The 12709-nt window shown below is 35.8% G+C and overlaps 1 protein-coding gene across 1 annotated transcript in view; it reads right to left on the bottom strand.

Moving 5' to 3' along the window:
* Positions 1 to 12709, bottom strand: part of ankfn1a (ankyrin repeat and fibronectin type III domain containing 1a) — a 197506-nt gene that overhangs the window by 10723 nt on the left and 174074 nt on the right. Inside the window, exons 16-23 of the mRNA XM_069194507.1 lie at positions 12159 to 12258; positions 11365 to 11497; positions 10760 to 10876; positions 8430 to 8645; positions 7268 to 7434; positions 4411 to 4561; positions 2552 to 2720; positions 338 to 504 (exon numbers count right to left, since the gene is read on the bottom strand). Of these exons, the coding sequence (XP_069050608.1) occupies positions 338 to 504; positions 2552 to 2720; positions 4411 to 4561; positions 7268 to 7434; positions 8430 to 8645; positions 10760 to 10876; positions 11365 to 11497; positions 12159 to 12258 (1220 nt within the window). The remainder of the gene's footprint in view (positions 1 to 337; positions 505 to 2551; positions 2721 to 4410; positions 4562 to 7267; positions 7435 to 8429; positions 8646 to 10759; positions 10877 to 11364; positions 11498 to 12158; positions 12259 to 12709) is intronic.

The raw sequence follows: 12709 nt of genomic DNA, 5'->3' as shown, positions 1-12709 counted from the left end.
GAAACAAACTTGCACTGCACAGTATCAGTGACTTTCAAAAGTCAACGTCAGCACTTCCTTTGGAAAAAGCCTTTTTAGAAGGTGTAGTAGACAAGGCACAAAACCAAAACCGAGCAAAAAGTTCAAAATAAGAAATGCAACAGGATGCATGAGATGATTTAAAAGCTTCAAACTCCCCTGCAAGCTTTCTCTTTGAAGTTTTCAAACTGCTAAAAATGAAATCCTCTGCAATTGCACAAAAGGAAGGGATCTGATCTAAACAGGTAAGGGGAAAAACCAGGTAGTGTACCACACTCATAATATAGATTGCTAAAGCTACTGTTAGTATGTCACCAACCTGTATGTAGTCTAAAACATGCTGGTGCCGTTGTTTTGCAGTTGCCACCTCAGTGTCTGAAATGGCCTCTCTCAGGGACTGCTGGGTAATGAGCGAGTCGAGGTCCAATACAGCAGACAGACGACAGTATAGGCTGATGAATTTCTCCTTATAAGTGCAAAAGTGAACTGAAAGCAGAAGACCAATACATCAATGTCTTCAATAGCACTGCGAAAAAACAGTGTGGGGAACATCATTTTTAAATGTGTCACACATGATTATTAACCAGTGCTTCAGTTGTCTTTGAAGCTCCCAAAACAAAAACAAAAAGACATATAAGCAAAGCAAATACATACTGTTTATTAGTATATTTAATTATCATCTGATCTTAAACTCAAGTTTAAAATGTAATTATTCATTTATTGTCACTGTTATTGTTATTGCCAATTCTAAACTCTAAGCACTGATTTCACACTGCCTGATGATTCCAAGAATAGGACTTATATACAAATTTAATTATAAAATTACACAGTCTACACTTAGGCCTAATCAGAGACTGCGAAACTAAAACTAAGTGAAACAGTTAAGTGTGCCTAACCCAATCATGAGTGTAACATCACGATGAATCATGATGATTTTAAAACATAGGTGCCATGTTATTCAAATATAAAATATACTTCATTAGGTAAAGAATGGTGGCAAACGGAACTGAACATTGAATATAGTACTAGAGTTTTCTAGAGCAGCATGAATAGTATCGGTACTACTTATAGATACTGTAAATAAGTTAAGAGCTTCTTAGAATACTTGTGGTGACTTGTTCATGTAGAAACATGCATAGATAAATCTCTAAGAACTATTTGTTTCTAATTATTCATATGGATTTAGCAGTTGTTTCAACTTCAGCGTAAATTTGCAACATGCTCCTTGAATCTGTATTTCTTATGAAAAAAACGAATTTATTATACAGTGCCCTCTAAAGGACTTGGACAGAAAATATGGGCAGGTATGCCCAGGCACATTGCTTTCATGCTTCAGAATCTGCTTGAAAGTGCAAAGCTAGCCAGGAGAATTTTGGAACCAGGTTTTATAGACAGATGAGACCAAGATAAACCTTGGCTGCCTGTGGAACCGGCTCACTTGTCTTTATTGATGGTTTAACAAATGGTGGCAGCAGGACAGTGAATCTGGAAGTTTACAGCCCTTTTTTGTCTGCTTATGTAGAACAAAATGCTTCCATACTTATTTGGTGCTGCTTCACGTTGCAGTATGAAAATGACTGAGGTCAAGTTTCAGATTTAAATCCCATTGAACATCCATTTTTATGCTGAATTTAGAAAACTCCAAGAATAAGTAAGAACTCAAATTGGTAGCAGCAAAGGCTTTGTACTGAAATGTTTCACAGTTACACAGAGTTTGGTATTTTCAACATGTTGCAGACTTTGTGCACTTATTGCTTTAAAGTAACATGCAAACAAATACTTTTCAATCAGAAATTTACATAAAGTTAATTTGTTCTAATGTTAATAGCCACTTGAAATCAGTCACTTGATTGCAACAAAGTGTATTATGCTGGAATATGATGAGTATATATAACATACAGCACACAGTGTGCTATATTGTAATTATCACTCCTGGTAATCTTATGACCAGAAATACAAATTGCTTGACTGCTATACAAAAATAACAGTTTAGCCTTTTCTGTTCCAATGCACTTGCAGGGTTTTTAAAATATTTTAGTCTTTCTAGTTCTAATTAAGTAGTCTCTTTAAATGTTGTTTATATTGGCAATGTGTATTTCACCTGAATGATTTAGATCAGTGGTTCTTTAGAAATATGCAGAAATGTTTTTTTGTCTATGACAATAATTATAAGGAAGATGATTGTGATTATGATTGAGTGGGTTATTAAATTGGATGCTTTAAGATTTTAAAACATCTGTATTAGTTAATAGATGCTGAACTAATGAGGAAATAATAAAGCCCATTAACATTATTTCCAACAGTTTTAAAATATATTCTACATGATTGGGATTTTAAGTGCATGATCAATTATTTGCAACTGCCAAAGGTCTTAGACAGCCCTGTACAGGACCTACATACATGCCAGCCAGCAGCCCAGGGCTTGTGTGTGATTTATTGGTGTTCCACTGGGAGCAGGGGGAACAGATAGGAATCTGTGGATTTTAACAAGGCCACTGAGCTAATATTGTTGGTGAAACAGAAGGCAGTATACCTAGCTCAAACATTTGAAGAGGGAGGTTGAGGAACCCTGAGTGTGGGGTGTAAGGATTATTTTGTCCTGGGGCAGTGCAGACATCGTCTGAAGCGGGGAGCAGCAGAAGAATGGAGACATTGTGACCCAGCTCCAGTACCTCCTGCGTGTAGATCCGGAAGAGCTTGGCCTGTGCAGAGACACATGCGCACAAACACAGGAGGAGAAAGTTGCTGGGCTGCTCTCGCATAACATCAGCAACGCCGTCAACAAAGACAGGCCAACCGAATACACTAATTAATAGGGATCCAAAAAGTCACAGTATAGTTCAGTGTGCTTTTACAATAAGCTTATTACAAAATTCTCTCTGGAGAGCTGGTCAGGGAGTCATCAGTATTTTCAGCCTCCCTAAGCTCCTGAAGTCAGACATTTCTAGGTGCCTATACACAACCTTCATACCTATGTAAGAAAACTAGTCTCAGCAAATACCACACAATGTAGCCACTGTTGGGGTGCACAGTCAAAATGAGTGATACAAAAGCAAGTATACATGTCATTTTTTCCTTTTTAGTCAGTTACACTGTCAACAACAGATTTAAAGAACTGAAGTAAAAAATCCTTAATATGCTCTGTCACAAAGAATCCAAATCAATCAATCAAATACTGTTGAAATTCTTTCCACTTTCCACACATCAAGTGTTTTTATTGCCCCTTCAACATCTTTATTTGACTGCAATTATACAGCAAAATCTGTAATTCCATACTGTGTAGTAGCAAACATGCTCTCTAGTCACATTTAATCAGGCTACATGGTCTTCACATAGTATCCAATCTGCCACTACTTTACTGACACCTTTCAAGGGGAAGGTGGTTGTGACTGTCCTAGATACAGTATATGGACACGTTTAGGATTTAAAGAAGAATGATGACATTAATGAAACTTAGATTTATAACATCAATCCTCATGAAAAAAAAGATAAGATTCTCAGATTACCTTACTGCAGTACTAAAAAGCATCACTAAAACTGAATGTGTGAGGAAAGCCTTTTAGAACTTCCCAGAATAATGACAAAATACCAAGGCATATCATATAACTTCTTCTGAAGACTGCAAAACTTCAAGAAACAATACACAATACTCTAAAAAATGAAACAAAAGATTGTCTCAGCCTTAGCATAAGCAATATCTATTTAAAATGTCTTGATGGGGTTTAAATATAGTTATGAAATACAGTAGCCATTTATTTTAGATTATACTTGAATATAATCCATATCATCATACAGTATACCAAAACAAAACAGCTGGTGAATGAAAGTATAATGAGGGTTTCAATGAAATCCTGTTTCAGTGAAATTATGATTTCATAGTTTCAGGCTTTTAGTTTCTCATAAAGGATGCTGTTTGTAAAAATACTGATATGGTTTAATAAATAAAGTGGATCACTCCACTCAAATTTACTATTTTCTTATTTATATATAAGTAGAAAAATACATTATTATTCACACTAAAATAGGTTATAAATATGAACATTCAAAAAGTGGAAAATGTAGTTTTGAAGTATAATACAGTACGTTCAAACATTCCAGAATCAGGAGCATAATATTTCCAAAGCACTCTTTAGAAAAATTAACACTCGCAAACTTTATTAAACTAAAAATGTAGATTCCTTTCTCATTTTTATGAGTTTGCAGCCCAAGATACTACACAATTAGTTTAGAGTATACCAAAAGAGAACTCCACACTGTCTGATTCTCACACATGACCTCATCTTCTTAATTGCAAAGTACAGGGGTACCAACACACAGTCTAAAAATTCATTTATATCACAGTGTAAAACTTTTGACATACAATACATTGTAAATGTATATTGAAGCATGTACCTGGTGCAGAGGTAGATTGATTTGTCTGAGCAAGCCTTTTACAGCCATCTGGAGCTCATAGAAGAATGGTGGAGTGTGGCAGACCGATGTCTGATCTGCACTTTCCACATAAGCCGGGCCAGACAGTTTTTGGAGCCATTCCCACTCATCTCTGGATACAGAAGGAGATACTTAAAATGAGTAAACAGTGCGTTTCTTTACTTTTCACAGTGCTGTATATTTTAATATATCCCTCCAGAATTGGGGTCAATGTTGTATTCGATTAATTCACATTAAGACAAATTTGTATAAAACAGAAAAAACTCAAATTAAGAAAATAAATAGGAAACAGAGGTGAAGATCTACCAGAGAAGTATTACAGTCTTCCATAGTTAATCATCATGTACATTTGTTTTGAATATTTCTTGTTACATTATATCTGAGGTTTAAACTTTAAAATGTTCTGCATTTTCTCTTCAAGACATTTTCTATACTTACAAATGTACACATTCTTCCATTTATTCTTTTTCTAAAATATATTTTGTACAGGTGACCAAGTCATTTTAAGCCTCTGTTCTGGCTTTGTATAATGACTCAAATTAATTTATTACTTATTAATTCTTTTTTTACTTCAGTTTCTGTAAACCCAGTTGAAGCTCATTGTTTAAGTTTAATGTGTAACTTTAAAAGATCTATGAATTTCCCATCTGCTGTAGTTATCTTCCAGTTTGATATAAACCTTGTTTCATTTTTGTTGCAATATGTCCAATTAAAATATTTAAGTTTTATTTAAATATAATGCCAAATAAAAATCTTCCAGAACATCTTCAAAGAGATATCCTTAAGTTATGAAAAAAACGACTGAAAATGTTTTTGTGGTTATGCCTATACAGGTACAGTATGTCATGGAGAAACAGCGGCTTTGTGACAAAATATTGGAGATGTTATCAAAACAAATGCAAAACATTTGCACAAAAATTCTACTGTTTAATAAAGTGATGATTTGGTGCACAAATTAGATTATCCCACTGTCAGATAAGGAATGAAAGATTGAAAGATGTGTGTGTAAAGAAACAAGGAAAAAAATAACTGGACAGCCTTGTTTGTGGAAAAATGGTTCTCTGCAGGTTTTCTTTTACTGTGTTTTTCCAAGACGTATGTATGCATCATCTCATGTGAGCTTCATGTTTGAAACATATTCTACTGCCCTACTGCCTAATGTATGAACAGCTATAGTAAATTTACTGTTTAACGGCCACATTAGGTGAAAGGATAATAAGTTCCTTGTCTAGATCGACCCACTGGGGTCACAGTCATGACCTTAAATTAAAATAAATAAATAGTTCATTACTGAGCAAAAACAAATAACATTTTTGTTTTCATATAAAAACTTTTCCAAATATGGGAAAAAAATCAGGTTGAAACTGTCCATTACAATTATGGCCTGTATTTTCTCAAACAGTTGATTTCCATTTTTTATACTCGACCTCCAAAGATGCGCTCCTGTCATCTTCAGGAGTTAGTTCACCCTCACACAAGGGGAAGGGACAAATTCATAAATCATTATCATATATTGAAAGGAGTTCTGTTACTATGTAAAACCACCAAACGTGCCTCCAAATCATAGTTTTAAAACATCCCATTCTGGAATGCAAGTGACTTTTAAATATACAACTTCTTAAATCTGGGTAACATTCAATTAGCAACAGTATTTAATTTTATATTTGTGAAGCTTTTTCCAACTTTCAATGGAGGGAGTCAGATGAAGAAAAAATGCAGCTGTAGTTTTTCTCTGTCTTTTACACTTTCCAATGCACACCAATTCTGTCACCACTCCAAAAATACCAAACCAGGAGCCTAGTGGTTTACAAATATTCCTACCTGGCTGCCGCAGACCTAGTTAAGAGGAATAATAACATCTGATAGTCCCCAAATAAACAATTCCTAATGAAGGGCCTCCTATCACAATATGTATCAAATATGATGAAGTTCTTCAGAAGATTATTAGAATTTGCAGCTCTACTTGATTATATAAAACATGTTTTGACAGCACACACAGTGAGAAATGAGGGATCCACTGTAACACAGAAAGTAACGGGCTGTCAGAACATGGACATGAAGTTTAAAACTGTTGTACTACAGACTTCAAAGTAAAGCGTCATTGTATTTCCGTGAATCTGTGTAATGAAAAATGTATCTTCTCAAATCCTCAATCAAAATCATAATGTCTAGGTTTAAAATAACCTTATTTTAAAAGGTGTTTTGACTCTCAGTTTTGCTGAAATTGACATACACCCAAGGTGGCCAATGTATTCCTACTTCCAGGACAGAGCAATCTAAGGTGGATTACTCTCACTACACCATATTCTTATGTATAAGAAATAATATAGTTGGACTGATACAGTAGGTTTTTCTTGGAATTTGTTTACTGATGACAAAGTGAAAAGTAGAACATTTTATCCAACTTCAACCCTCCATTTAAAAGGAAGAAACTAAAACCCAAAATATGGAAGGAGCACAGAAAAGCTTTCCTAGTGTTTTAGGTCCAGAAATTTTAGAAAAGGAGAATTGCTACTTAGATGTGAAGACTCAATCTTGACACACCTCAACCTCACCTTATGCTTTTGTACTTCTTTGACCACTAATTTTCTCCATATAGCTGGGTTTCCACTGTGATATCATACGGTGGACAAAATGAAACCTAGGCTTAATCTACTATACTGTGCCTGTCCCATAATGTCTCTTAAATTGAGGGCTGCCTTTGTCTCTCTAATGACCTTCATTGCTGACCATTTTTTCTCCATTCTGCCTCCCTGATGAAAATATGAGAATTACAAGATGGATATTTCTATATTAGCTTATACCAAAACCCATTTACCTCGAAACATTGCAGTTGTCTCGGATTTTAAAATGACACAGAACATTGGGCAGCCTCTGAGGGACAAGGACTTTGATCTGGTCTACAGAACTGCAGAGCTTCAGGTAGCCCAAATACAGGCCTGGAGATAGGCGATGCTGGCTTCGTCTCTGATAGGACAAGATATCCTGTGGGACACAAAAACCACACACGGACATTACCAAAAGAAACGTTCTCCTTTCTTGAAGACTCATTTTAAGATTCAACAGCACATACTAACATATGTTCAAATGACATTCAAGCCAAACCCCTTGAGAAAAGATATGTTTGTGAACACCAAGAGAGTGTCTCTGCCTGATTACCAAAGTAAGGCAATTCTGCAGCTAGAATAAAAGAATTTATAGATTCAGATCATATTGTGAGGAACAACTAAAGAAAGTCATCAAATCCAATAAATGTCACTATGGGAGCAAATGCCCAGGTATAAATTATAAAGGAACTTGGAAAGGGTCCAAATTTGCTAATGAAAGGCTAAACATCTCTTCTGTGAAGCTACTAAAAACCATTATGTACTTCTTCAAAAATTAAAAGAAAACTTTGCATAACTGCAAATCATACACATATTGAGACTTTATAATTACCTATCTGCACTTCATGTATTTAAAATGTTATAAGTCAGGGGTGTCCAGGCAGGTCCATGTCTACGGGTTTCATTCCAAGACTTGACTGTTTTTGAGCTAACTACAGGTACCTAACGCAGCTCATTATTGGTCTAAATTACCAATTTAACAATTCCTCCCAGATCTTCAGATGCTGCTGCTTCTTCAGGACCTAAAAAAACCTGCATATACAGCAGGCTTCCAGTACCAGCATTGGATGCCAGTGCTGTGATCCAGCTGGACGATATGTTTTAATTAAAAAAGAATAATGCACTTAAACTCATGTGCACTTTTGAATTAGCACTATCCTTATATTTTATATAGGCTTACAGTAGTAAGTCACTGTAAAAGTAGAGTAAACTGCAAAAAAGAGTAAAATCAAAATTTGGAACATGGTAATGTACAGAGGTATGGTAAACCATGTTATATAATGTAGCAAATCTTGGCAAGGTGAAGTACATAGCATGGCAAATTCAAACGAAAGCTACAAAGCAAAAAAAGTAAATAAGCACTTATGCTCATACCTGGATTGTAATCAGCAGTATATCTAAGGCAGTTGGCTCCTCTGGGGTTGAGAGGGATTTCCTCTGACTCTGCAACTTGGAAATCTGCATCCATTTGCCATTGAAGAAGGAATAGAGGCTCTCCATCTCTCTTATTGTGACTATCAGTACATTCCCATGCCTGTCTTTAATGGGTTCATAATACACACGTCCCAGATTATGGGTCCCAAGCAAGTTCTGCAAAGCAGTAAAAAAATAATAATGACTAACTGGGAGCAATGTTTCATTCCAGCACTGTCAGGAAATCCAATGGATTTGGGCAAGGGAACAATACAACTCCATATTTTTGTAAACTGATGGAAGGAAGACTCATCTTTACACCGTGAATGGTCAATCTGTAACATGGAAATAGTTTGCCTAGCTGTGCAAGTTTCTTTTATGATCCAAAAAGGCAATGATGGCTTTAAGACATGCTCGGATGTTTAACTGGATGAGTTAAGTCCTTTCTGGATGACATATTATTAAAAGGATTCTAATGCTAATTACACCACTAACTCTTTTAGTAACACGGAAGTTTAACTAATGCTACAGCTATTGAGCCGGCTCAATATTAAGTTACTGTATTTGAGAATGTTTCTATTAATATTTTTCTTTTTGTACCAAATTAAATTAGAGGACAGTTCTACTCTTCCTGTAATGCACTGTTTTATCTCATATCTATTGTTAGATATGTAGTATTATATAAAAAAAATAATACTATACCTAATTGCCCCTATGTACTCTCAAATACATGGGCAGTTCTGCTGAAAGCTGGGAAATCTATGTCCAGAATACTTGCTCTTTCCTTGCCTCTCATTTTTCTCAGAGGCAATCATGTCATTTCAAAGTCGGCTGTTTTTTTTTAAATCACCAAGAGAGACACTTAATTGATGGCCTCTTTCTGAGCACATTGACTAATAGTTTAATTTCCCTCTCATAATGAGCTGGCAAACAAATCCAGGATCCTCATTAAGGTCCCTGCTTGGACAATTCAGTCACATAAGAAGAAAAATGATGAACAGCAGAATTCTCGCTGCAAAAGAGCCATTTATATGTAACAGCGAGAGAGTACAACTGGACAATATGTCAGCTAGGAAATGCTACCAGGTTTCTGAGAGGTTTCTGAGAGGAGTTAGGTGTAAAACGGCCTCAATGGAATTGTAACACTTAACACAATAGAAGATATTCTCTCAGTCTGTGGGGAACTAACGAGGCCCTTCTGCAAATTGCGAGTTGATCCAATACCCCTCGATGTCTGGTTTTCCTTTACTTTTTTCAAACAATGATTCACAAATAATTGACTTTTTATTTTACTTTTAGATTTCAATAGCTCATAATAATAACAATAATAATAACAATAATAATAATAATAATAATAATAATAATAATAATCTATAACTGGCAAGAATCTGAAGACTGCACTCTAGCTGCTTCAACATGTACAACTTCTAGAGCCCTTTGTCACTTGATGTGTTGCACCTGACAGCAGACGTAAAGCCAATTTGAGGCGCGGCGGCACGTCTCTCACTGACACAGCTATAAGCCTGCATTTGGCCGGCAAATGACAAGAGTTGCTATTTTTCCGGAAAACTGAGTAATCCTAACTAGCTCGCCAGGCTCAGCCAGGCAGTGATACAACCCAGCTCCAACCTGCAATGTCTGGATTACACAGCTCAGCCTCAGGTCTGAGGGAGTCTCACTACTGGTTGAGCCTCTTGGGAGCTTCTGTAATTATTTTTGTACCGTAAAGGTTACACAATTGTTATTTGTGCTATTTATTTTGTGTTAACAGTTATCCAGTTAAAGCATAACAGTCTGCTCCAAAGAGTTACTTTTAACATTTCAGAGTACAACTAGTGCACAGCGATGTGAATATTCCCGTTGGCAAATAATGGGAAACCACTTGGATGTCAAATCCCTATAATAGTCAATGTAAAGAACCTCAGGTTTTGTGGAAGGCTGATAATCAACCATATTAAGTACTGTACAGTATGTAACAGACAGATGCAACAGAAGGGGTTCTGAGTTTTGTGAAGGATTCCCTAGGAAAGCTTGCTGGCACAGTGCAGGATGAATTGAGGCTGTGGATTTTCACTGGATTTAAAATAGTTGTAAAAACCTGAGGACTGACAATCACCTTCTTGAACTGAATGTTCTCAGCAAAAATGTGTTTGAAGAAATCTATATGTTCCATATCCATTTGTTAATCTATCCACTATATATGTCATATACTGTATGTAAACTCTATGTTCTGATTCTCCCTTTAACTCCTGCCTAACCCAGACTGGGAGTTAGGGTGGAGCGGCACTGACCTGTAGCTGTCCTGCAGCAGACAGCATCTTCTGTCGGGCTTGAAGAGTGGACGAGGAGGACATAGACACCGACATGCTCTGCCTGAGCCACCGGACATCTTCCCACATGCAAGATAGCTGCCAAGACAACAACCTTGATCTATGTCATACTCTAATTGTTATCAGTGGGTGCTGCTCATGAATGGACACAGAAGAACACATTCATCCTCAAAACCCTTAGGGCTAACCTAATGGTGTACAAAACTCACAGGTGAGATACAAATTGATTTGTGCTTCTTAAATTATTATGCAACAGTTTTTGGGCATATTATGTGTTTTTATTTAATATTTATGACATAATGCAGAAAAGACTCTCAATATTTTGGTAAGGAAATTTTATTTTGATGTGGGTGCAATATATTACAATCATCACAACTGTGATGTTTTATTTAATTTTGTACTCTGAGCTAAATCCTGTACAATTCCTAACTATTTAAGAAAGAAAATGGATTTAATCTCCCCAAATTACCAAATATCTAGAGCAAATGTCCCTTGAAATCCTTAATATCATGTCCTTTCCTACCACTTTACACTAGAAGCCAGTATATAAAGAAGAAAGTTCATACCTTGGTAAACCACAGAAAGTCTTGCATGATGGAACTGGTGTAAGAATCATCTATTTCTACTATTGGTATCTGATCCTCATTGGTCACTAGAAGACTGTCCTTGTGATAAAATACTGCTGCCACATACAGTCCCCTGAAAGTAAACGGTAAGACCCTTACTGATTTAATCGTCTGGAGACATACTACAGTGGTGCTTGTTTCACACAGTTCTTATGTTGAGGGCGTAAGACAGAAAGCACATTTAACCATTAAGCCATTCATGCCTTGAAGGCAGTGCAATGAAAAGAGCTATAATGTGAATTCTGCGTGTAGTTTTCAACAAGGTCGATGCAATGCCCAATAACATGAACTACAAAATTCAAATATATGTAAGAATAACTTACATCTATGGTTTCAAGGGAGAGAAAAAATAAAAGCTATTTTTTAATTTCAACATATATAAACATATCTGGTAAAAAAAAGTGCCAAAGCAAATTGCTGTTATGTTTTCTGATAATTTTAGCTTAATTTAAGGCTAAGATACATACTGGATTCTAACAATAACTGGGCTTATTGGAATAAATAATATCCTGTTCTGTAATTAAGCACTAACCTTGGGTTGCATATGGAATCAAGAGATATTAGCATACAGATGTTGAAAAATTTAGAAATCTAAATATGAAAATCAGACTGTATAATTTAAACAAAAGGCATAATTGTGGTTATATACTAGAAAGCATATATTCTGCCTTGACTCCATTTTCATGTGCAAACATTTCACACTGGATTTTAAAGACACAATATAAGACCTTTACCGTTTTAGTGTTTTCACAAACTTGTTTGACGAATGAAAAAGGTGTTTTAGGCTTCTTGAGACAGACTGCTTGCGACTAGAGTTCTGTAACTTAGAAGTATCTGAAAGACACAAACACAGTAAGCACATTAATCACCCATACAGAACTGCAGTGATACTGTGCATAGGTGCCACAATCAGGTTATGTTTTGCATGTTGACATTAAGTGTTTTGCATGTTTACATGGTAGGTCTCTGAGCAAACAACAGGTATTTTGATTTAGATAACTGACATATTGTAGCTATATGCACAGTTGCCTTTTCTTATATTATTATTTTTTAGAATCTGTCATGTTGAACACTACAAACCAATGATACATGAAATGATCTTGATTTCAACATGCAAAACTTGTTTTCAATTCTGCGCAAACAAAGAACGGTGTCTTAGTTTGAACATATTTCTTTTGAAAGGTTAAAATGCCAAGTGCTTTGGCAATGGAATAAGATGGCCCATATGCAAAGGGGAAGAGATGAGTTATTGTGCCTCTGCCTTGAAATACCTTCCATAGAAGAT

Source organism: Lepisosteus oculatus, chromosome 9 (genome assembly GCF_040954835.1).
Source record: "Lepisosteus oculatus isolate fLepOcu1 chromosome 9, fLepOcu1.hap2, whole genome shotgun sequence".
In the NCBI taxonomy this organism is placed as follows: domain Eukaryota; kingdom Metazoa; phylum Chordata; class Actinopteri; order Semionotiformes; family Lepisosteidae; genus Lepisosteus; species Lepisosteus oculatus.
Note: the sequence above shows the minus strand (reverse complement) of the source record. Positions and strands in the feature narration are given on the sequence as shown.